We start from the raw sequence: 24,325 nt of genomic DNA, 5'->3' as shown, positions 1-24,325 counted from the left end.
GGAAGGTGGAGGACTTCATAGTAGAGTATCATACATAGTTTAGCAGAGTAAGGAGTTTACACAAGCCATGTAAAGGTGAGGAACTGAAGAGAATTTGAGAACATGAAGAAATAGGCCTCAGTCCTGCCTTTATCAAATTAAGTCACATTCCAAGTGGCAGGGGTTAAGAATTTCAACATAAATGTTGAGGTACATAATTCAGCCCAAAAGAGGAATAAACATTAGATTAACTGAAAGGGAACAAATAAAAAAACAGTAGAAATAAAAGCAATACAAATTCATGGGGTACAATGTAGAAAACTAATAAGATTAGAAGGGAAATTCCATTACTTAAATCTATAGCAAATAAAAATTTCCATGAAAGTCAGGGGAAAGACACATAGGACCATCTCTATTCTTCAAAACTACAATGACACACAAAGCCAGAGCTGTGGATATCAAAAATAAATAAGAGGTATGAATATTGAAAAGAAAATGATACTAAATGGTGATAATATGATCAGCTATGTAGAAAATACTAAGGAATAAACAAGTGGAGTATTCAAATGAATAAAACACCTAAGAAAGATAGTGTAAGTTCACTGTAGCAAAAACAACAGCCTTGAAACCAAAAAAAGCAATAACTAATTAGTATATGTATTTTAAAATATCCCATTCACAACAACAAAATCCAAAAATTTTCTTAAAAGAATCATCACATAAATGTATGAGATCATTAAAGAGGCAACATTTACTGATAGATACAGGCAAAATAAGTCCCAAATGACCAGGTATTTCATATTTATTGATGGAATCCACATCATCTGTAAGATGTCAATTCTGATTTACCCACTCAGTGTCTTACCTGTAGCTTCCAAGATGAGAATTGGGCTTGGGCTGCTATCTTCTGCTCCCAAGACCAAGCCTGGGAAACCACAGAAGAAAGAATGAGAAACAATAATAAAATCAAAACAAAGCATGATAAACACTGGGGGAGACTGAGGAATGTGTTCAACTGGTACTTGCCTGTGGAGTGAGGGCGCTCTGGACCTACGAGAAGTTGGGCAGAGTTTGTAACTTTAATGGAAGGCAGAGGACAGTATAGGGAGGGGCAAAGATTTTAAACTTGTGCTTCTGCATCCCTGCAGAAATCCAAAGCTTCACCTAAGACCACAAAAGCCAGCAGCCCTGGGTAAAGTCAGGACAGTGGGAAAGATGGGGCTGATTGTGGCAATATGACTCAGCGCTGCTAATATTCACCTAAAACCACTCTAACGAGAATGGGTTGTTTTTCTTCAAAAATACTTTATTGTAGCAAAATTAAGGAATGGCCTAAATTTGAATAGTATCACCTGTAGGGAGAGTAGGCTTTTTTCACGCACACACAGACACACACACATATATTTTACATGTACACTTGGTAGAAGCGTAAAGTGTACAAAATATTTCCAACTACAAATGAGGGCTATACCAAAGAAAATCACTGTACTGGACAATGGAATGTCAGATTAGCTGAAAGGAGGCAGGACATCCCCAAATCAAGCTGTTCAGCCTTTTCCATGTACAAAATAACTTTTTTAGAATAAAATGTTTCCAAAGTCTGAGTCTGGCTGGTACAGAGACCCTAGGGAAGTTGGGCTTCTTCTCTGTCATGGGTGCTACTACACCCCCCCCCCCCCCCAGTATCTAGCTAGAACCCAAACCATTCTCTGTAAGAGCTGCACTTGAGCAAACAGTCAGGGCGGGTGGGGTGGCGGGATCATTTCCCACCTAGTCTTTCATTGAGAAGCCAGGATCCAAGAGGAGGAGCCTCCCAAGGAGAGGACTGAGCAGTCCACCCCTTCCAGAAGAGGGTACCCCACTGAATCCCACATCGCTGCTTACGTTACTCCTGGGAGACTGCAGGCAGGGGTCTCAGGCTGAGCAGCGCCCTGTGTTTCATATGGGGGAATCTCAGGGAGTGGAGGCCTTGGTCTGAGCCTGGCAGACAGGTCAGCAGAGGGAAGAGGCCAAACCTTGCCAGGTATCAGAGTGAGGACTTGAAGGAAAATAGGAGTTCCTGATGAAATAGGCCCCTTTCCTGCCATGTTGCTGCAATTCTCCCTGGGAAGACCCAGGCCAGGGTCGCTGGATGCGGGCAGAAGAGAGGCTCTGGTCTCTGCCAGACAGCAAGTTGCAGGCCCTGAGGGAGGACCGAATTGACCCCTACCCCACATACAGGAGGTAGCACAGAATCCAGCCCTCTGCCTACTTTAAGCCCTGGGAGGCCCCAGTGTGGGGGTGGGAGTGGCAGGCCCTGACTTCACACTAGGGAATCGGGGGGAGCTGAAGGCCTTGCTCTGAGTTGCCCCTTTCCATGTCAGGTGGGGGGATGGTGGGACTCGGGCCCTGCCAGCCCTCCAGAGGAGGATCCTGAGACAGGATTTCTGAGTCTTCTGCCCCAAGAAAGAGGGGGGCACACAGAAGGCCCTCCCCCAACACTGTCAGCATGGAAGGTGCCCAGCAGGGCACTCAGGCAGAAGTGATCTCTGCCCCATGTCTTCCCTCCAGAGGGGCAGTCTCATGGAAAGGGGGCCTTGGACTGAGGGGTGCATCACGAGGTCTGCCAAAGGGAGGACATGCAAGCCCTGACCGGAGTAAATAGAAATGCCTTGGATCTGTCTGAAAGTAAGCCTACATTCTCAGATAGTGTGGGGTAGAAGGGTGTGGGGGTGTACCTTGCCCTGCTGCTGAGGTCCACGCTGGGTAGCCCTGGCTCATAGGGACCATCTGCTGCTCCCTCACCACTTCCACCCTGATGTTTTCAGGGTGGGAAGCAGCTGGATCTGGAGCCCAGGAACGCAGGCAGAGGGAAGCTGCCCAGGCGGTGCTAGGAGTCAAGGTGAAGACTCTGAGCCAGGACTCAGTGGTGTTTCCACTCCAGACAGAGTAGAGGGGTCCTGGTCCGGCCTTGCCCCGGCAGTGGTCCTGGGAGACCCCAGGCAGTGTTTCTGGTTGACCCCAGGCAGTGTTTCTGGTTGTGGCGTTTGGGGACTGTCCTCTGGGGGGGAATCTGAGGGACTTGAGGTTTTCTGTGAAGGGTGTGGAGTTCAGTCAGAAGGGAGAAAAGCCTGGTCTCTGCCAGACTTCCGGGTGAGGACCATGAGGAAGACGGGGAAACGTCCCACCCCAGAGGGTAGGGGCCAGGTTCGGTTCTGCCGGGATTTGCCTGTGGCCTCAGCCCTAGGCAAATCCCTGCACAGGTGTTTCTGCCCTGGGGAAAGGAGGCTTCTTCTCAGCAGGTCAAACTCAGGTCAGCACCTTAAGGAGGACCCTAGGGGAGGTGTGCGGGGAGCTGCCCCCCTTGCCCTCCACATCCCCCCCCCACCCGCAGACAGAGGAGTCTCCCGCACCCCACCACCATTTCCCTTTCCTTGGGATAGCCAGGCAGGGTTCCCAGAAGTTCTCTTTTGAGAATTGCATTCCCCCGACCCATCCGAGGGGTGGGGCTTCAGACCCTCTGGTGGAGGAGTCCTGGGCCTGGGCAATGATCAGGGCGAGGATCCCTAGGAAGAAGGTTAGGTCTCCCCCCACCGCCACCGAGGGTAGGGGCCAAACTCGGTCCTGCCTGTGGCCTCAGCCCCGGGCAAATCCACGCACAGGTGTCTGGATATGGCACTTCACAGCTTGCGTTTTTTTGAGCCTGAGGGACAAGGGGCTTCTTCTGAGCGGGTCAGACTCAGGTCGGCACCTTAAGGAGGACCCTAGTGGAGGTGTGCGTGCTTGCTTGCGGGGAGCTGCCCCTCAGACAGTGGCGGGAAGCTCCCGCCTCCTCCCCCACCCCTTGCCCTTACCATGAACCCTGGGAGAGCCAGGCAGGTTCTCCGGATGTTCTGTGTCCAGCTCTCTATTGCTGGAGCTGGGGGGTGGGGCTTCAGATGCACAGATGGAGGGAGTCCTAGGACTGGCCAATCATCAGAGCGAGGTCTCTGAGGAAGCCAGGAAGGAACCGCCCACTGCAGACACAGGGCCACCAATCCTGCCCCGCCCTGCCCCTGCAGTGGTCCCTGGGTGACCCCACACAGCGTTCCCGAATTGGGCTCCTTTGGCATTTTCGCCTCAGGAGCCTGAGGGACGTGACGTTTTTCTCTGAGGCCTGCGGAGTTAGGTCCAAAGAGTGAGAAATTAATTCGAGGCTCGGCCTGGCATGAAGGTGAGCACCCTGAGCACGGGAGACCGCCCACCGCAGAGGGTGGGGGCCAAACAGGGTGCTGGGGTGCCCTCAGTCCTGGGGAGCTCCAAGCATCCGTGGTTGATGTGGCGTTTCGGTTCTGTCTCCAGAGTCTGAGCGACACGAGGTTTCGTCTGTGGGCCCCGTGTCAGCTCAGCAGAGAAAGGCGTCTGAGACACTCGCTGGTCCTGCCTAATGGAGGAAACCTCCGTTCAGTGTGTGTGTGTGGGGGGGGGGGGGGGGCGAGGGGGGCGGGGGAAGCTTTGCCATGAACTTGCCGTTGGCTTTGAGACAACACAGGCGAGGCCCTTCAATATAGTGTGTCCAGGCCCGCCCTCCAGCTCAGAGTCCCAGGGACATGAGGCTGTGGCAGCTGGGGAAGCAGGAGGTGCCCCTGCCTCTGCTGAGCACCCCTGAGAAAGTACTGAGGGAAGAACTCACCACAGAGAGGGTGCGCCAGCCGCTGCCCGCCCAGCACGCACGCGCAAACACAGGCGCTTGTGCACGCACGCGCGCCACACACACACACGCACACAGCACACGCTTGCTCGCCCGCGTGCGGCCCCCCCACAGCACACGCACGCTTGCACACTCGCGCACACACACACACACAGCACACGCTCGCTCGCACGCGCCCCCCCCACACAGCACACGCTCGCTCGCACGCGCCCCCCACACACAGCACACATGCGCTCGCTCGCACACACACACACCACACACATGCTCGCACGCGTACACACAGCACACGCGTGCTTGCTCGCGCACACACACATCACGCGCACACGCTCACGCGCTCACTCGCACTAGCGCATACACTCACACACCACACGCACGCTCGCGCGCACACGCACACAAACACACACAGCACAGCACAGACAGCACACGGCCCCAGGCTTCCCTTTGTACTTAGCTCTGGTAATCAGAGGGCATTTGGGAGTCTGGCTGAGTATGAGGCTTTTTCTGAGGGGTGTGGTGCAGACTCAGGTCAGTAGAAGGTGGAGGCCTAGGCCCTGCCAGGCTTCAAGATGAGAACCTTGAGGGAGGAGTGAGAGGACCTGGGAATCCAGATTGTGGGGGTCTCACAATAGCCTGCCTCTCACAGAAGCCTCGGACAGGGCTGTGGAGCACAGACACCTCTCTTTATCCATCACTGACTTCCTTTTCTGACAACGCAGGGACACAGTGACCCTGGGCTGAGGGAACAGGAGATGCCGGACCTGCCAGGAATACATATGAACACTTTGAGGATAGATGATGGGACAATTCACTTCAGACAGAGGGGCTCCACAGACACCCCACTCCACTCCCTGTCAACCATGGGAAGACACAGGCAGTAGCGGTCACGTGTGGTATTTCCTTACTTCTTTCAGGAACTTCTGGGGCTTGCCCCTTGGGAGTGAAGCCTTGATCTGAGGAGGCACTGAATACATTGAGGGACTGTGGGAGGACAGAAGATATTCCCCTCCCCTCACCCCCCCATCCGCCCCCCCCCACACACACACACACACATACACTGTAGGACAGATAGTGTTCAGCCCCTGTCACAGCCCTAGGACACCCAGGGCAGGAGTGGCAGGATGTGGCCTCTCTTTGCTTTTATCTGGAGGTTCTCAAGGGAGAGACAACCTAGCTCTGAAAGAGCCAGAGCAGCCTGCAGAGGGTAGAGTCTGAGGCCCAAATTGGGGTTTGCCAGTGTCAGGACTGAGAGCACTCCCTACAGCACAACAGATAGGACCCAGGCACTCTCTGCCCTTGCTGTCAAAATGGGAGGACTAGGGGCATGGTCGCTGAATGTAGCCCTCTTTCATTACCCACCTCCCCGGGGGATGGGGGTGTCTCATGAAGGTGAAGACCTTGTTCCCATGAGTGTGGCCTGAGTTCAGCAGAGGGAGGCTATCACACCCTGCAAAGTGTCAACATGAAGACTCTGGGGGAGGACCTCTCACCCCATGGAGAGGGATCTCACAGAAATGCCCCTGCAGTCAGGCCTGGCAGGCCACACAGGAGGGTTACCGAATGTATTGTTTTCTGACGTCCACTTTGGGAATCTGGGGGAGCTGAGGCTTTTTCTGAGGTTTGTGACTTCAGGATAGTTAATAGAGGATACAGCCAGATCCTGCCAGGCATCAAGCAGAGGGCTGTGAGAAGGGGGCGAGAAGGTCTCCCACCCTAGGTTGATGTGGCCTCAGCCTGCCCTGGAAACCCCCCCAATAGCTAGAGGGCCCCAGTCCCACCCTTCCCCTCCTGCCAACCCCAGGAGAGTATGGAAATGTTGGCCCTATGTGGCATTTCCTTACTTTTGTCTGGAGGAAGGTCTCAGAGAGGTGGTCTAAGGAGGCGACCGTTTTAGGGGGAGCCACAGCAGCTCAGAAGAGGGCAGAGTCTCAGGTTCTGGCTGGCATCAAGGTAAGGACCCTTAGTGAGGCCTGACGGCCCCTTTCCCCCAAAAGATGGACCCCACAGAATCTCATCCCTGGGAGGATCTGAGTTGGTATGGCCAGATGGGAAAACTCTCACATTTGCCAGGAGCTCTACCTGGAGTCAAGGTGATGGAGTACATGAGGAAGGTGAGGTCGTGGCTGGAGGAGGAGCTTCAGGTCAGAGGAGGGCAGGACAGACCTGGCTCAGAATACAGATGAATAAATACTTTGAGGGAGGACTGACCATATTCCCCATGCCAGAACAGACCCCAGGCAGGTGTGTCTAGATTTGGTGTCTTTTTCCTTTTGCCTGCAGTGTCCCAGGGAAGTGAAGGCCTTGGTCTGAGCTAGTGACATCAGCAGAGGAAAGAATCCCAGGATCTGTGAGGCGTCAAAGTAAGATAAGGACCTTGAAGGGGGACTAAGGGTACCCCCTAACTCAGACAGAAGGGCAGTTGCTCACAGAAACGCCACCCTGTTCCCAATATCCACCCTGGGAGGAACTGGACAGTAATTCCGAGATGTGGTGCTCCCTCACTTCCTGCATGGGGTGGGCGGAGATGTTTCTGGAAGGTGAGGCCTTGGTCTGAGGGGCTGATTTCAGGTCACTCGAGGAGGTGGGCCCAGGCCCTGCCAGGAGCAAGGAGGAATACTTTGAGGGATGACAGAGGGAACCCGCATCCCTGCGGTCAGTCCTGGGATACCCCGGGCAGGGATGGCTGGATGTGATGTCCCTTTACTTTTGTCTTGGCGACGGCCTCAGGGAGTGGAGTGCCTCGGTGTGCATACGAAGGCCGGTCAGCTGTGGGAGCCACATCAGGTCTGAAGAGGAAGGAGTCCCGGCTCTACCAGGAGTCCAGGAAAGGACCCTTGGTGAGGACCAAAGGTAATTCCCACCCCAGAAAGAAGAGACTGTGCAGAGCCTGGCTGTTTTCCATTCTCAGCTCTGGCAGGACCCAGGCAGGGTTGGCTGGACATAATATGCTCTGACTTTTTCCAAGGGTGCGGGAGCTGTCTCGGCAAGGTGAGGTCATTTTCTGAGGGGGTGATGTCCAGTTAGCAGGGGTTGGCCCAGGACCTATCACCCATAAAGATGAAAACCATGAAAGAGGATTGAGGATAGCCCACCATCCAACTGATGGGGCCCAGCCCTTGCCATCGGCAATGGAAGGACTAAACAGGGGTGGCACGAAGTGGAGCCTTGGCACCTTTGTCCAGGGGTTCTCAGGGAGATGAGGGCCTTGCTCTAAGGAGGCAGTGGTCTGACGGGGAGCCACAGCAGGTCAGCAGAGGGACGAGTCCCAGACTCTGCCAGGATTTAAGGTAAGGACCCTGAGTGAGCACTGAGGGCAGCACACCCTCACCGTAGGACTTAAGGCGTACCCAGCTCTACCCTCCCCCTGCTGTGAGATCTGGGAGGCCCTGAGGCACAGTGGCTGGATACAGTGCACCCTCATTTTCTTCTAGAGCAGCGGTTCTCAACCTGTGGGTCGCGACCCCTTTGGGGGTTGAATGACCCTTTCACAGGGGTCGCCTGAGACCATCGGAAAACACATCTGTAATTACATATTGTTTTTGCGATTAATCTCTATGCTTTAATTATGTTCAATTTGTAACAGTGACATTGGGGGTCACCACAACATGAGGTACTGTATTAAAGGGTCGCGGCATTAGGAAGGTAGAGAACCACTGTTCTAGATGGTCTCAGGGAGGTGAGGGCTTGTTCTGAATGGTCAGGACCCAGGACAGCAGAGGGAGGTGTCCCAGGCCCCACCAGGCATCAATGTGAGGGATGCAGGTAACCCTCAGATAGCAGTTGTGAGGAGAGGGCCTCTGTGTGAGGTACGGTCCTCAAGGCAGCAGAGCAGAGGAGGCCCAGGCAGAGCGAGAAGACAATATGAGATACATACCCTGAATGTCTATCAAAGTCTCCACACAGTCCCCAACACCACGTGCTGACAGTCAGCCCTAGAAGCCCTGGGCTGTGCTGGCTGGCTACACCCTGAGGAGCTTTCTCACATCATCTTACAGGTTCCTGGGAGACAAACCATCCAGGAAGACAGGAGCCCAGTGAGGCCCTAGAGCGCCTCCTAAACAGAAGACCTGTAAGTCAGTATTTGTCAGAGCTGCCGAGGGTGCGCATCTCTGCTGAGGTCACTGACTGTCTCCCTCTCTCCCCCAGGCTCCAGGGAACCCATCTCCCATCATCCTGCTCACACTTCCACCTGCTACCCACAACAAGAGTCATCATGTCTCACTCCTCAAAGCGCCCACGCCTCACATTTGAGCCAAACTTTCAGGCCCAAAGTGAGATAATGTTTCCCATACCTGAGGAGGAGAACTCCTCCATTTCCTCTTGCTCTTTCAGCTTCTCCTACCCCTCCACCTCCCCCTCCCCCTCCCCTCCATCCTCTCCTGTAATCCCAGGCAGCTTAGAGGAGGAAGAGGAAAAGGAGGCTGAGAAGGAGGGGGAAAACAAAGAGGAGGAGGAAGCAGAGGAGGAGGGAGCAGAGGAGGAGGGAGAGGGGAAGGAGGTGGGAAAGGTGGCAGAGGAGGAGGGGCAGGGGGAGGAGGAGGAGGAGGAGAAGGCTGAGAAGGAGTGGTGGGAGGAGGGGGACGAGGAGGAGGAGGAGGAGGAGAAGAAGAAGAAGAAGGCTGTGAAGGAGTGGCGGGAGGAGGGGGACAAGGAGAAGGAGGAGGAGAAGAAGAAGGTTGTGAAGGAGTGCTGGGAGGAGGGGGACGAGGAGAAGGAGGAGGAGAAGAAGAAGGCTGTGAAGGAGTGCTGGGAGGAGGGGGACGAGGAGAAGGAGGAGGAGAAGAAGAAGGCTGAGAAGGAGTGGTGGGAGGAGGGGGACAAGGAGAAGGAGGAGGAGAAGAAGAAGGTTGTGAAGGAGTGCTGGGAGGAGGGGGACGAGGAGAAGGAGGAGGAGAAGAAGAAGGCTGTGAAGGAGTGGTGGGAGGAGGGGGACGAGGAGAAGGAGGAGGAGGAGAAGAAGGCTGAGAAGGAGTGCTGGGAGGAGGGGGACAAGGAGAAGGAGGAGGAGGAGAAGAAGGTTGTGAAGGAGTGGTGGGAGGAGGGGGATGAGGAGGAGGAGGAGAAGAAGAAGGCTGAGAAGGAGTGGCGGGAGGAGGGGGACAAGGAGAAGGAGGAGGAGAAGAAGAAGGTTGTGAAGGAGTGGTGGGAGGAGGGGGATGAGGAGGAGGAGGAGAAGAAGAAGGCTGAGAAGGAGTGGCGGGAGGAGGGGGACAAGGAGAAGGAGGAGGAGAAGAAGAAGGCTGTGAAGGAGTGGTGGGAGGAGGGGGACAAGGAGAAGGAGGAGGAGAAGAAGAAGGCTGTGAAGGAGTGGTGGGAGGAGGGGGACGAGGAGGAGGAGGAGGAGGAGAAGAAGAAGAAGAAGGCTGTGAAGGAGTGGTGGGAGGAGGGGGACAAGGAGAAGGAGGAGGAGAAGAAGAAGGCTGTGAAGGAGTGGTGGGAGGAGGGGGACGAGGAGAAGGAGGAGGAGAAGAAGAAGGCTGTGAAGGAGTGGTGGGAGGAGGGGGATGAGGAGGAGGAGGAGGAGAAGAAGAAGAAGGCTGTGAAGGAGTGGTGGGAGGAGGGGGACGAGGAGGAGGAGGAGAAGCAGGAGAAGCAGGAGCAGCCTGCTGCTGAGACATCAAGACCTCCCCAGAGTCCTCAGAGATCCACGGCATGGAGCACATCAGTTGGAGGCTCCAGAAACCAAGACAACGAGGATGCAAGCTCTCTGCAGACCTCAGCAGACCCCGAGTCTCTGCATAGCGACCGCATAGATGAGAATGTGACCAATTTGGTGCATGCCATGATCCTCAGGTATCGTTTGAGGAAGCCTATTACAAAGGCAGAGATGCTACACGTTGTTAACAATAGGGACAAGAGTCAATTCTCTGTGATTTTTAAGAAAGCTTGTAAGTGCTTGGAGGTAATCTGTGGCATTGATGTGAAGGAAGTGGTTCCTGCCACCCACACCTATGTCCTTGTCAACTCACTGGATCTCACCTATGATGAGATGCTTAGTGACCACCAGAGCATGCCTAAAAACGGCCTCCTGATCATCATCCTGGGTATGATCTTCCTAGAGGGCAACTGTGCCCCTGAGGAAGACATTTGGGAGTTCCTGAATATGATGGGAGTTTATGCTGGGAGGGAGCACTTCATTTATGGGGAGCCTAGGAATCTCATCACCAGAACATGGGTGCAGGAGAATTACCTGGAGTACCAGCAGGTGCTTAATAGTGATCCACCACGCTACCAATTTATGTGGGGTCCAAGGGCCCATGCTGAAACCAGCAAGTTGCAAGTTCTGGAATTTTTGGCCAAGATCAAAGGGACTGACCCCATTTCCTTCTCATGCTGGTATGAGGAGGCTTTAAGAGATGAGCAAGAGAGAGCCCAGGCCAGAATTGGCCCTGTCGGTCATGCGGCTGCCATGTTCATTGGCACAGCCTCTCCTTCCCCAACGGAAGAATGAGCACGAATCTTCACTCTGTGTTTGAAAAGGGCATTCACATTTCTAAGTAGAGGAGAGTCAGAGGCTGGGTCAGGCTGGGAAGAATACAGTGTACAACAGCTTTGTGTTCTCTGTTGATGGCTTGGAGGTTTATCCTTTGTTCCCCCTCCTTTGGGTTTTTCTTAAAAAGCTGTTCCTTTCCATGGACGGTTTATTAGCTTTAGAATCTAAGTTGATGAATGAAAGTGGTCTCACATGCATTGTTGCTCTTTGGGTTTAAGAATGAGTTTTGATATTTTAAAAAATAAATTGGGGAAACTTCCTTCTTTTGTGATCTGGAAGAAAATATGATGACACTGGAATGGGAATTTCCTTGGAAATGTGAAAGAAGCCTGCAGAAATTAGAGGGCGGGGATGTAACAGGTGGTTAATTTTTGGATTCCTTAACCATTTCAGTTTATTCTGTAACATTAAAAGATATATACCTGGATTTCCTTGACTTATTCAAGAAAGTTGGTGTAATCATAGAAAATGTTAATAAAGGAATTTTACAAATGCTCACCTACTCATTTATTTGCCAGACATTAATTGTATATGTCCTCTTTGGAAAGCACTGTGTCAATAGTGGAGATACTAGGATAAGCAAGACACACCGCTACCCAAAGAATGGTAGAGGCTAGGAGCAGCACTCACATCAGGAAGATGGTGAGGTGTCCTCCAATACCTACAGAACAAGTGAAAACAAGGAGGGAGGAGGTGAGATTCCAGATGGGAGCACTCAAGTGAAAATGCCCTGAGCCAAGGCAGTCTGGGGCTAAGGGAAACTGCAATTCCTTCCGTGGGAGTTAATTTTAAATTAAGCTGTGGTTGGTGGCAGGGGCCAGGCACTCAGGGGCTGTGTTCTTGAAGTGTGAGAAAAGCCTGACATGGAAAACTGCTTAGTAGTCACTTTTGGATCCTGGATAAACCAGGGAGAAGTCTCCACTTTGGGTTGGGTATGTGCGGTGACCTGCACCTTGGAGAGGGTCCGACGGGTAGAGGCGGAGTGGGATGAAAGACCAAGAGACGGGGTTGGGAGGACTGGCACAAGGCACCAGCACCAGCACCAGCACCAGCAACTTTGTTCTTTACACACACTGCTTTATATCTAAGCTGTGGCTGGTCATGCTTCATAGATCAGTGCTAGGACTTGGCCCATTATAGGGAAGTAGCAGATTGTTACAGGCTGGGCAAGACTGGGCAAGCTTTGTCTAGATCCATCTATGTTTGACCGTTACTATGACAATCAGGTTATGTTTTAGTAACTGCACTTTTAGCCACCGAGGTCCTGCCTCAGTCAAGCCTTGTCTAGTTCCACTTTGCTGCAAACTCTAATAAGGCCTTAAACCTTTCCTGAGCTTTGACCTTAAAACCTTCCAGGATCGACATAGGGTAGAGTCCAGGGCTTTGCCATGTCCTCTGGTCAGCCCAGACTTTGCCAGCAGCATGACGGTCCCCAACAGGTATGGAAAGTGTCCTGAACTTTTTGTTCTAGTGCAGTGAACACAGTGCATGAACCAGGTGTTCTAGACATATCTGGAGTGTAATTAGGCCAACTCTAAGCAATGTCTAGATTTTGGTGGTAGTGAAATGATTGAAAATTGCATTTTGATGGATGAGTGACTGGGAGGGAAGGAAGGAGTCGTCGGTCTTTGAGTTAAATTCTGGGAACTCTGAGTTATATCAGCTGGGGAAGACTAATCTATATCCAAATTAATGTATCCTCTAAGACAGTGGTTCTCAACCTTGGCTGCACATTAGAATCACCTGGGAATCTTTTCAAAATTCTGATTTCTGGGCCTCATCCTCCGGAAATCCTGTTTCTTTGGTATGGGGTGGGTGCCACAACACTAGTAACAAAGAAACAGAATTTCTGGAGGATGAGGCCCTGAAATCAGGAGTTTAAAAAGATTCCCAGGTGATTCTAATGTGCAGCCAAGGTTGAGAATGACTGCTATAAGAGGAAACATTTAACAGATTTTCTTTGTGAAGCTGTATTTTTGCCTGATTTATATTCCATCTCCTGTTGAGCTGCATATTATGAGAATGTCCTCAATTAAAACCAGATCCCAGAGGAGATAGATGGCGGGAGGGTCTGGGGACAAAATAATATTAGAAATTACTGCCATTCATTAAAGTTTGAATCAATGTCAGGTACTGTGCCAGATGCTTTTCTTACTTTACATACATTCCAGCAGTTCTTCCTACAAGGCAGGGCTTATCAAACCCACTTAACAGGTGATGAATCTAAGGCTCATGGCGTTCAGTAATTTCCCCAAGATTTTGCTGCTACTAAGTGACAGCGCTCAGATAGGGAGGAGGGCAGGGCAGTGAGAGATCTTTGGTTCTGCTTTTATTGGGGTTGAATGTGGGTATCTATGCTGTCATGGGCTCACTCTTTATTCGGGAATTTAAAACACAACAGTAGGTATTTATAGCTCAGGGATGAGCAAAATGCCAAGTAGCACAAATGGTTAGTTATTGAAATCAAGTGAGATTTCAAATACAAAGGAGTGGGGGTTGCAGGCCTGGCTATTCATCTAGTCCTGTGCCTAGCAATGCATGATAGTATCTGGTGTAACATAGGCCAATATTCATAGCCACTGGGCACCTGTTTTGTTATTTAGGAACAGCTCAGAATTTTTTGAAGACGACCTGAGCCATGGACACCATCTGGATCTCCTTTAAGGCAGGTGCACACCCAGACCTGTATCTGGAAAGTCACTATGGTGATTAGGCCCAGATATTGGCAAGGTTATCCTGGACTACTAAATTATTCAAGAGTGTTGCTCAACCAAATGATGCAGGACAGCTGCTATGCTCTTCCTGGCACGACATATTGTTGGCCGTAAGGCAGCGGCTGTTGTCTGGCATGCTGATGGTCCACATATCCCCATTGACCCATTTATTCAGACTATACTGCCATTTCTAGCTGCTAATGAGGATTCTGATATTTCACAAGCCTATTTATATAAGTTGTCCAGTACCATTCATACAGATTTCCCACCACCTCTCCTGGACCCTTCTTCCTGCACTGAACTCTAGACTCATAGCAATGACTGCCAGCTTGTCTGGGGCTCTCTGGACTTGCTTTTGCACATGGTTTCTCTTGTGGGCTCTAATAATTGTTCTCCCCAGAATGCTCTCTGTGCCCCTCACAGACTTAGGGTGTCCTGGCCGGTCATATTCCCTGGTTCCTAGTCATTCTGACTGAATCATTGCTTCTCAAAGTAAAGGGGAAATGCCATACAGACATTTGAGGATTTTAAATCATGCCCAGTGGAATCCTTTTACTCAGGACATCACTGCATAAATCCAGCTTTATATGGATGAGGGGTTAAGTCAATTTTTTGTTTAACCTAATGAGAAAATTGGAGACATACATTAAAATAACATTGATGCACCCTAACTGGTTTGGCTCAGTGGATAGAGCGTCGGCTTGTGGAATCAAGGGCCCCAGGGTTGATTCTGGTCAAGGGCATGTACCTTGGTTGCTGGCACATCCCCAGTAGGGGGTGTGCAGGAGGCAGGTGATCGATGTTTCTCTCTCATTGATGTTTCTAACTATTCCTCTTCCTTCCTCTCTGTAAAAAATCAATAAAATATATCCTATCTAATAAAAGAGAAACATAGTAATTGGCGTATGACCGCTACCCTTCCCATTGGCTAATCAGGGCGATATGCAAATTAACTGCCAGCCAAGATGGCAGCCGGCAGCCAGGGAGCTTGAAACTAACATGAGGCTTGCTTGCTTCAGTGAAGGAGGAAACCCATGTTCCCCACCTGCCTTGCCAGCCTCTGAGCTTACAGTTTAAGAAACACTGTAACAAATATAGAAGCTAAACAAAACCCAGAAACCTGCTTTCAGTGAGCCGGGATCTCAGAGCTGGAGTTATACATTGTTTCGATTATAGAACCCAAACAAACCAGATACCTTCTTTCAGCAGCAGAGGCCTCAGAGCTGGAGCCAGAGCTAAAGTTGGCCCAGAATTAAAAAAAAAGAAAAAGAAAAAAAGGAGCAGTTGGGAGCTTCAGTCGGCCTGAAAACAGCCCTCAGCCCCTCACCCAGACTGGCCAGGCACCCCAGTGGGGACCCCCACCCTGATCCAGGACACCTTTCAGGACAAACCAGCCAGCCCCATCCATGCACCAGGCCTCTATCCTATATAGTAAAAGGGTAGTATGCCTCCCAGCACTGGGATCAGCGGAGCTGAGAGGCCTCCCGGCACCGTGATCAGGGTGACAGGGGGCAGCACCCAAAACCCCTGATCGCACTGCGGCTCTGGGTGTGACAGGAGGTGGGGCCAAAACCTCCCTATCGGCCCTGCTCTGTTCCTGACAGGGGACGGCGCCCCAACCCCCTGATCAGCCCTGCTCTGTGCCTGATAGGGGGGAGCTCCCCAACCGCCTGATCACCCTGCGGCTCTGTGTGTGACAGGGTGTGGCGCCTCAACCACCTGATCGGCCCTGCTCTGTGGTGACAGGGTGCAGCGCCCCAACCCCCCCCCCCCCGACGGGCCCTGCTGTGTGTGTGACAGGGTAGAGCCATAACCTCCCCATCGGCCCTGCCCTGAGTGTGAGAGTGGCGGCGCCCCAACCACCTGATGGGCCCTGTTCTGTGCGTGACAGGGGGTGGCGCTGCAACCTCCCCATTGACCCTGCCTTGAGTGTGACAGGGGGCGGTGCCCCAACCCCCCAATAGGCCCTACCCTGAGCATGACTGAGGGTGGTATCGCAACCTCCCAATCCACCCTGCTCTGTGCATGACAGGGGAAGGGGCCCCAACTCCCCAATTGGCCCTGCTCTGAGCCTGACCAGGGGCTGCACCTAGGGATTGGGCCTGCCCTCTGCCACCCAGGAGCAGGCCTAAGCCAGCAGGTTGTTATCTCCCGAGGGGTCCCAGACTGTGATAGGGCACAGTCCGGGCTGAGGGACGCCCCCCCCCCCCGAGTGCACAAATTTTTGTGCACCGGGCCTCTAGTTAAAAATAAAATAAAATAAAATAACATTTGTGCAACATTTTTTTACTCATAACTTTTAGCAAAAATTTAAAGATTAGTAAAATGATGTTTAAAAAAGTTTAAGATATTCACATTAATGTATGAGAAATATATTAGAATTAAATTTTGGCAATATTTATAAAAGTTTAAATATTCATACCCTTTGCACATTAACCAAACTTCTCTTTTATGTTTTTATTAGAAAACATATACATTTTCCTAAGAATTCATGTTCAAATATGTTGATTTCAGTTGTATTAATCATAGCAGGCAAAAGAAAATAACTTATATTTCCATCAGGAGAAGTATCTAATTATGACACATACATACTGTAGTATTATAGGGAGTAAGTACTATCAATTGAAAGATCTTACATTCACTTTTTAACTGGCAAGGTAAGTGAAAGTTTAATCTATATATCATCACCATGTAAGTTAAAAGAAAAACAATATATTTTAATACACATATATGAAAAATCTCAGAATAAGCTTTGAAATAATACACACCAGATTAGTAGTTGTAATTTCCTTTGAGATAGAGGTTGAATTTTGGAGGAACTTGATAAAGGGGGGCAATGTGATTGATTTGTATTTTTACAATATTTAACAAGAATATATGAACTACCACCTTTCCACCTTTATAAGTAAAATATTTAAATAAGCCCCAAATCAGAAATAGGTGTGTATTAATCAGTTAAAATAACTGTTAGCTGATGACCTGAAATATGAGTGGTTTAACACAACACATTTTTTTGTTTTTGTTGTTCATATGAATTATGGTTTTCATTGGCAGGGACGTTCTGTGGTCAGGCAACTCAGGGATCCTGGCTGCTTCTACCTTCTTGTAGCTCCATTTTCTCAGCACAGGGTCTCCATGTTTGCTGCTGAATAGTAGAGGAAGCATGAAAATGGCATACTGGCTCCAGTGAACATCCCAGGAAGGAGAGAAAAACAAGATGTGAATGAACACTTGTAGTCTCTCCCATAACTTGTCATTAGTAGGTGCTCAATAAAAAGCAACTATTATAATTTTTGTGACAATTCTCTTCATTTTTTAAAGGAGTTTCTGAGAAACCCAATTTTTCCTTGAAATTCACCAACTTTTTCAAAAGCCTATAATTTGACAGGTGCTTTCAAATATAGGATCACATCTAGTTTTCAAAGGATCCTGTAAATCTTAGCAGGAAGAAAACATACATCCTTCTTCACTCAATATCACTTTTCTGCATTGCACTTTGTAATAAACTCTATAATCTCAGCAGAATGAGAATGTTCTCTTTCCTTGTGATGATGCATGGCCAAAATATTAATTTATGATCCTCAGCTCACATGACAATATTCCTGAAGACCTTTAAAGGTACCTCTTCCTGTGGGACAGGTATACAGACAAAGGGCAATGGAAGTATGGTTGTTTTAGTCAACAAGGTTGCTGTAACAAGATATTATATATTGGGTGGTTTAAACAACTGAAATTTATTCAGTTGCAAAGTCCAAGATCACAGTGCTGGAAGATTTGGTGTATGGTGAGGCTCTTCTTCCTGGTTTGCAGATAGCCATCTTCTCATTTTATCAACATACAAAAGGCCCGGGGCACGAAATTTGTCCCCAGACCCTCTGACCATCTATCTCCTCCCTTCAGCCCAGTCTGCACTAATTTTCTTTTCCCTTCAACCCAGCCTGCACTCTCTCCAATCCGGGACCCCTCAGGGATTGGGCCTAAACCGGCAGTTGGACATCCCTCTCACAATCTGGGACTGCTGGCTTGTAACCACTCACCTGCCTGCCTGCCTGATTGCCACTAACTGCCCCCCCCCCCGCCCCGCCAGCCTAATCACCCCTAACCGCCTCTGCCTGCTGGCCTGGTTGCACCTAACTGCCCACCCTGCCATCCTGGTTGTCCCCAAATGCCCCCCCCCCCCCCGCTAGCCTGGTTGCCCAAGCAGCCTAATGTTCAGTCATTTGGTCGTCCCTCATCAACCCCCCTGCAAGCCTGGTCACCCCAGCAGCCTGCTGTTCAGTCCTTACTGTTACTGTGATGGCATCCTGGATAATTTGCATATTCCTCAATTATTAGTATAGATTTCCAAGAGCATTAATGTCATCAAGGAGACTTTACCCTCATAAGCTTATCCAAACCTAATTACTTCCTAAAGGCCCCACCTTATAATACTAACCCACTTGGGGTTAAGTAGTACTAAAAAGAGAAATGGAGTAAGAGACAGAAAACCCACCTCAGGCTAGGAGTGGAAACAATGCAGGCCCTAGATAAATTCAGACTAGGGTTCCCATCTGAGCGCTGTCACTTAGTAGCAGCAAAATCTTGGGGAAATTACTGAACGCCATGAGCCTTAGATTCATCACCTGTTAAGTGGGTTTGATAAGCCCTGCCTTGTAGGAAGAACTGCTGGAATGTATGTAAAGTAAGAAAAGCATCTGGCACAGTACCTGACATTGATTCAAACTTTAATGAATGGCAGTAATTTCTAATATTATTTTGTCCCCAGACCCTCCCGCCATCTATCTCCTCTGGGATCTGGTTTTAATTGAGGACATTCTCATAATATGCAGCTCAACAGGAGATGGAATATAAATCAGGCAAAAATACAGCTTCACAAAGAAAATCTGTTAAATGTTTCCTCTTATAGCAGTCGTTCTCAACCTTGGCTGCACATTAGAATCACCTGGGAATCTTTTTAAACTCCTGATTTCAGGGCCTCATCCTCCAGAAATTCTGTTTCTTTGTTACTAGTGTTGTGGCACCCACCCCATACCAAAGAAACAGGATTTCCGGAGGATGAGGCCCAGAAATCAGAATTTTGAAAAGATTCCCAGGTGATTCTAATGTGCAGCCAAGGTTGAGAACCACTGTCTTAGAGGATACATTAATTTGGATATAGATTAGTCTTCCCCAGCTGATATAACTCAGAGTTCCCAGAATTTAACTCAAAGACCGACGACTCCTTCCTTCCCTCCCAGTCACTCATCCATCAAAATGCAATTTTCAATCATTTCACTACCACCAAAATCTAGACATTGCTTAGAGTTGGCCTAATTACACTCCAGATATGTCTAGAACACCTGGTTCATGCACTGTGTTCACTGCACTAGAACAAAAAGTTCAGGACACTTTCCATACCTGTTGGGGACCGTCATGCTGCTGGCAAAGTCTGGGCTGACCAGAGGACATGGCAAAGCCCTGGACTCTACCCTATGTCGATCCTGGAAGGTTTTAAGGTCAAAGCTCAGGAAAGGTTTAAGGCCTTATTAGAGTTTGCAGCAAAGTGGAACTAGACAAGGCTTGACTGAGGCAGGACCTCGGTGGCTAAAAGTGCAGTTACTAAAACATAACCTGATTGTCATAGTAACGGTCAAACATAGATGGATCTAGACAAAGCTTGCCCAGTCTTGCCCAGCCTGTAACAATCTGCTACTTCCCTATAATGGGCCAAGTCCTAGCACTGATCTATGAAGCATGACCAGCCACAGCTTAGATATAAAGCAGTGTGTGTAAAGAACAAAGTTGCTGGTGCTGGTGCTGGTGCTGGTGCCTTGTGCCAGTCCTCCCAACCCCGTCTCTTGGTCTTTCATCCCACTCCGCCTCTACCCGTCGGACCCTCTCCAAGGTGCAGGTCACCGCACATACCCAACCCAAAGTGGAGACTTCTCCCTGGTTTATCCAGGATCCAAAAGTGACTACTAAGCAGTTTTCCATGTCAGGCTTTTCTCACACTTCAAGAACACAGCCCCTGAGTGCCTGGCCCCTGCCACCAACCACAGCTTAATTTAAAATTAACTCCCACGGAAGGAATTGCAGTTTCCCTTAGCCCCAGACTGCCTTGGCTCAGGGCATTTTCACTTGAGTGCTCCCATCTGGAATCTCACCTCCTCCCTCCTTGTTTTCACTTGTTCTGTAGGTATTGGAGGACACCTCACCATCTTCCTGATGTGAGTGCTGCTCCTAGCCTCTACCATTCTTTGGGTAGCGGTGTGTCTTGCTTATCCTAGTATCTCCACTATTGACACAGTGCTTTCCAAAGAGGACATATACAATTAATGTCTGGCAAATAAATGAGTAGGTGAGCATTTGTAAAATTCCTTTATTAACATTTTCTATGATTACACCAACTTTCTTGAATAAGTCAAGGAAATCCAGGTATATATCTTTTAATGTTACAGAATAAACTGAAATGGTTAAGGAATCCAAAAATTAACCACCTGTTACATCCCCGCCCTCTAATTTCTGCAGGCTTCTTTCACATTTCCAAGGAAATTCCCATTCCAGTGTCATCATATTTTCTTCCAGATCACAAAAGAAGGAAGTTTCCCCAATTTATTTTTTAAAATATCAAAACTCATTCTTAAACCCAAAGAGCAACAATGCATGTGAGACCACTTTCATTCATCAACTTAGATTCTAAAGCTAATAAACCGTCCATGGAAAGGAACAGCTTTTTAAGAAAAACCCAAAGGAGGGGGAACAAAGGATAAACCTCCAAGCCATCAACAGAGAACACAAAGCTGTTGTACACTGTATTCTTCCCAGCCTGACCCAGCCTCTGACTCTCCTCTACTTAGAAATGTGAATGCCCTTTTCAAACACAGAGTGAAGATTCGTGCTCATTCTTCCGTTGGGGAAGGAGAGGCTGTGCCAATGAACATGGCAGCCGCATGACCGACAGGGCCAATTCTGGCCTGGGCTCTCTCTTGCTCATCTCTTAAAGCCTCCTCATACCAGCATGAGAAGGAAATGGGGTCAGTCCCTTTGATCTTGGCCAAAAATTCCAGAACTTGCAACTTGCTGGTTTCAGCATGGGCCCTTGGACCCCACATAAATTGGTAGCGTGGTGGATCACTATTAAGCACCTGCTGGTACTCCAGGTAATTCTCCTGCACCCATGTTCTGGTGATGAGATTCCTAGGCTCCCCATAAATGAAGTGCTCCCTCCCAGCATAAACTCCCATCATATTCAGGAACTCCCAAATGTCTTCCTCAGGGGCACAGTTGCCCTCTAGGAAGATCATACCCAGGATGATGATCAGGAGGCCGTTTTTAGGCATGCTCTGGTGGTCACTAAGCATCTCATCATAGGTGAGATCCAGTGAGTTGACAAGGACATAGGTGTGGGTGGCAGGAACCACTTCCTTCACATCAATGCCACAGATTACCTCCAAGCACTTACAAGCTTTCTTAAAAATCACAGAGAATTGACTCTTGTCCCTATTGTTAACAACGTGTAGCATCTCTGCCTTTGTAATAGGCTTCCTCAAACGATACCTGAGGATCATGGCATGCACCAAATTGGTCACATTCTCATCTATGCGGTCGCTATGCAGAGACTCGGGGTCTGCTGAGGTCTGCAGAGAGCTTGCATCCTCGTTGTCTTGGTTTCTGGAGCCTCCAACTGATGTGCTCCATGCCGTGGATCTCTGAGGACTCTGGGGAGGTCTTGATGTCTCAGCAGCAGGCTGCTCCTGCTTCTCCTGCTTCTCCTCCTCCTCCTCGTCCCCCTCCTCCCACCACTCCTTCACAGCCTTCTTCTTCTCCTCCTCCTTCTCCTCGTCCCCCTCCTCCCACCACTCCTTCACAACCTTCTTCTTCTCCTCCTCCTTCTCCTTGTCCCCCTCCTCCCACCACTCCTTCACAGCCTTCTTCTCCTCCTCCTCCTTCTCCTCGTCCCCCTCCTCCCGCCACTCCTTCACAGCCTTCTTCTTCTCCTCCTCCTCCTCCTCGTCCCCCTCCTCCCACCACTCCTTCACAGCCTTCTTCTTCTCCTCCTCCTTCTCCTTGTCCCCCTCCTCCCACCACTCCTTCACAGCCTTCTTCTTCTCCTCCTCCTTCTCCTTGTCCCCCTCCTCCCGCCACTCCTTCTCAGCCTTCTTCTTCTCCTCCTCCTCCTTCTCCTCGTCCCCCTCCTCCCACCACTCCTTCTCAGCCTTCTTCTTCTCCTCCTCCTTCTCCTTGTCCCCCTCCTCCCAGCACTCCTTCACAACCTTCTTCTTCTCCTCCTCCTTCTCCTTGTCCCCCTCCTCCCGCCACTCCTTCTCAGCCTTCTTCTTCTCCTCCTCCTCCTCCTCATCCCCCTCCTCCCACCACTCCTTCACAACCTTCTTCTTCTCCTCCTCCTTCTCCTTGTCCCCCTCCTCCCGCCACTCCTTCTCAGCCTTCTTCTTCTCCTCCTCCTCCTCATCCCCCTCCTCCCACCACTCCTTCACAACCTTCTTCTTCTCCTCCTCCTTCTCCTTGTCCCCCTCCTCCCGCCACTCCTTCTCAGCCTTCTTCTCCTCCTCCTCCTTCTCCTCGTCCCCCTCCTCCCACCACTCCTTCACAGCCTTCTTCTTCTCCTCCTCCTTCTCCTCGTCCCCCTCCTCCCAGCACTCCTTCACAACCTTCTTCTTCTCCTCCTCCTTCTCCTTGTCCCCCTCCTCCCACCACTCCTTCTCAGCCTTCTTCTTCTCCTCCTCCTTCTCCTCGTCCCCCTCCTCCCAGCACTCCTTCACAGCCTTCTTCTTCTCCTCCTCCTTCTCCTCGTCCCCCTCCTCCCAGCACTCCTTCACAACCTTCTTCTTCTCCTCCTCCTTCTCCTTGTCCCCCTCCTCCCGCCACTCCTTCACAGCCTTCTTCTTCTTCTTCTCCTCCTCCTCCTCCTCCTCGTCCCCCTCCTCCCACCACTCCTTCTCAGCCTTCTCCTCCTCCTCCTCCTCCCCCTGCCCCTCCTCCTCTGCCACCTTTCCCACCTCCTTCCCCTCTCCCTCCTCCTCTGCTCCCTCCTCCTCTGCTTCCTCCTCCTCTTTGTTTTCCCCCTCCTTCTCAGCCTCCTTTTCCTCTTCCTCCTCTAAGCTGCCTGGGATTACAGGAGAGGATGGAGGGGAGGGGGAGGGGGAGGTGGAGGGGTAGGAGAAGCTGAAAGAGCAAGAGGAAATGGAGGAGTTCTCCTCCTCAGGTATGGGAAACATTATCTCACTTTGGGCCTGAAAGTTTGGCTCAAATGTGAGGCGTGGGCGCTTTGAGGAGTGAGACATGATGACTCTTGTTGTGGGTAGCAGGTGGAAGTGTGAGCAGGATGATGGGAGATGGGTTCCCTGGAGCCTGGGGGAGAGAGGGAGACAGTCAGTGACCTCAGCAGAGATGCGCACCCTCGGCAGCTCTGACAAATACTGACTTACAGGTCTTCTGTTTAGGAGGCGCTCTAGGGCCTCACTGGGCTCCTGTCTTCCTGGATGGTTTGTCTCCCAGGAACCTGTAAGATGATGTGAGAAAGCTCCTCAGGGTGTAGCCAGCCAGCACAGCCCAGGGCTTCTAGGGCTGACTGTCAGCACGTGGTGTTGGGGACTGTGTGGAGACTTTGATAGACATTCAGGGTATGTATCTCATATTGTCTTCTCGCTCTGCCTGGGCCTCCTCTGCTCTGCTGCCTTGAGGACCGTACCTCACACAGAGGCCCTCTCCTCACAACTGCTATCTGAGGGTTACCTGCATCCCTCACATTGATGCCTGGTGGGGCCTGGGACACCTCCCTCTGCTGTCCTGGGTCCTGACCATTCAGAACAAGCCCTCACCTCCCTGAGACCATCTAGAACAGTGGTTCTCTACCTTCCTAATGCCGCGACCCTTTAATACAGTACCTCATGTTGTGGTGACCCCCAATGTCACTGTTACAAATTGAACATAATTAAAGCATAGAGATTAATCGCAAAAACAATATGTAATTACAGATGTGTTTTCCGATGGTCTCAGGCGACCCCTGTGAAAGGGTCATTCAACCCCCAAAGGGGTCGCGACCCACAGGTTGAGAACCGCTGCTCTAGAAGAAAATGAGGGTGCACTGTATCCAGCCACTGTGCCTCAGGGCCTCCCAGATCTCACAGCAGGGGGAGGGTAGAGCTGGGTACGCCTTAAGTCCTACGGTGAGGGTGTGCTGCCCTCAGTGCTCACTCAGGGTCCTTACCTTAAATCCTGGCAGAGTCTGGGACTCGTCCCTCTGCTGACCTGCTGTGGCTCCCCGTCAGACCACTGCCTCCTTAGAGCAAGGCCCTCATCTCCCTGAGAACCCCTGGACAAAGGTGCCAAGGCTCCACTTCGTGCCACCCCTGTTTAGTCCTTCCATTGCCGATGGCAAGGGCTGGGCCCCATCAGTTGGATGGTGGGCTATCCTCAATCCTCTTTCATGGTTTTCATCTTTATGGGTGATAGGTCCTGGGCCAACCCCTGCTA

At 50.5% G+C, this 24,325-nt stretch overlaps 2 protein-coding genes across 2 annotated transcripts in view; one reads left to right on the top strand and one right to left on the bottom strand.

Annotated features, from left to right (window-relative positions):
- The window catches only part of LOC308511834 (melanoma-associated antigen 10-like), a gene marked incomplete at its 5' end in the record, with an annotated part of 69,126 nt that extends 57,937 nt beyond the window's left edge, over nucleotides 1–11,189 (top strand). Inside the window, one exon of the mRNA XM_081081686.1 lies at nucleotides 10,635–11,189. Within this exon, the coding sequence (XP_080937812.1) occupies nucleotides 10,635–11,096 (462 nt within the window). The 3' untranslated portion in view covers nucleotides 11,097–11,189. The remainder of the gene's footprint in view (nucleotides 1–10,634) is intronic.
- A 9,448-nt stretch (nucleotides 11,190–20,637) lies between these two features.
- LOC308511833 (melanoma-associated antigen 10-like) lies at nucleotides 20,638–21,399 on the bottom strand (the record flags this gene model as incomplete). Its single annotated transcript, XM_081081685.1, has 1 exon — nucleotides 20,638–21,399. The coding sequence occupies one exon, from the start codon at nucleotides 21,397–21,399 to the stop codon at nucleotides 20,731–20,733; it is 669 nt and encodes a 222-aa protein (XP_080937811.1). The 3' UTR covers nucleotides 20,638–20,730.
- Between the last annotated feature and the right edge of the window lie 2,926 nt (nucleotides 21,400–24,325).

Source organism: Myotis nattereri, assembly GCF_964212035.1.
Source record: "Myotis nattereri genome assembly, chromosome: X".
Lineage (NCBI taxonomy): Eukaryota > Metazoa > Chordata > Mammalia > Chiroptera > Vespertilionidae > Myotis > Myotis nattereri.
The sequence above is the reverse complement of the archived record's forward strand: the minus strand, read 5'-3'. Positions and strand labels throughout refer to the sequence as shown.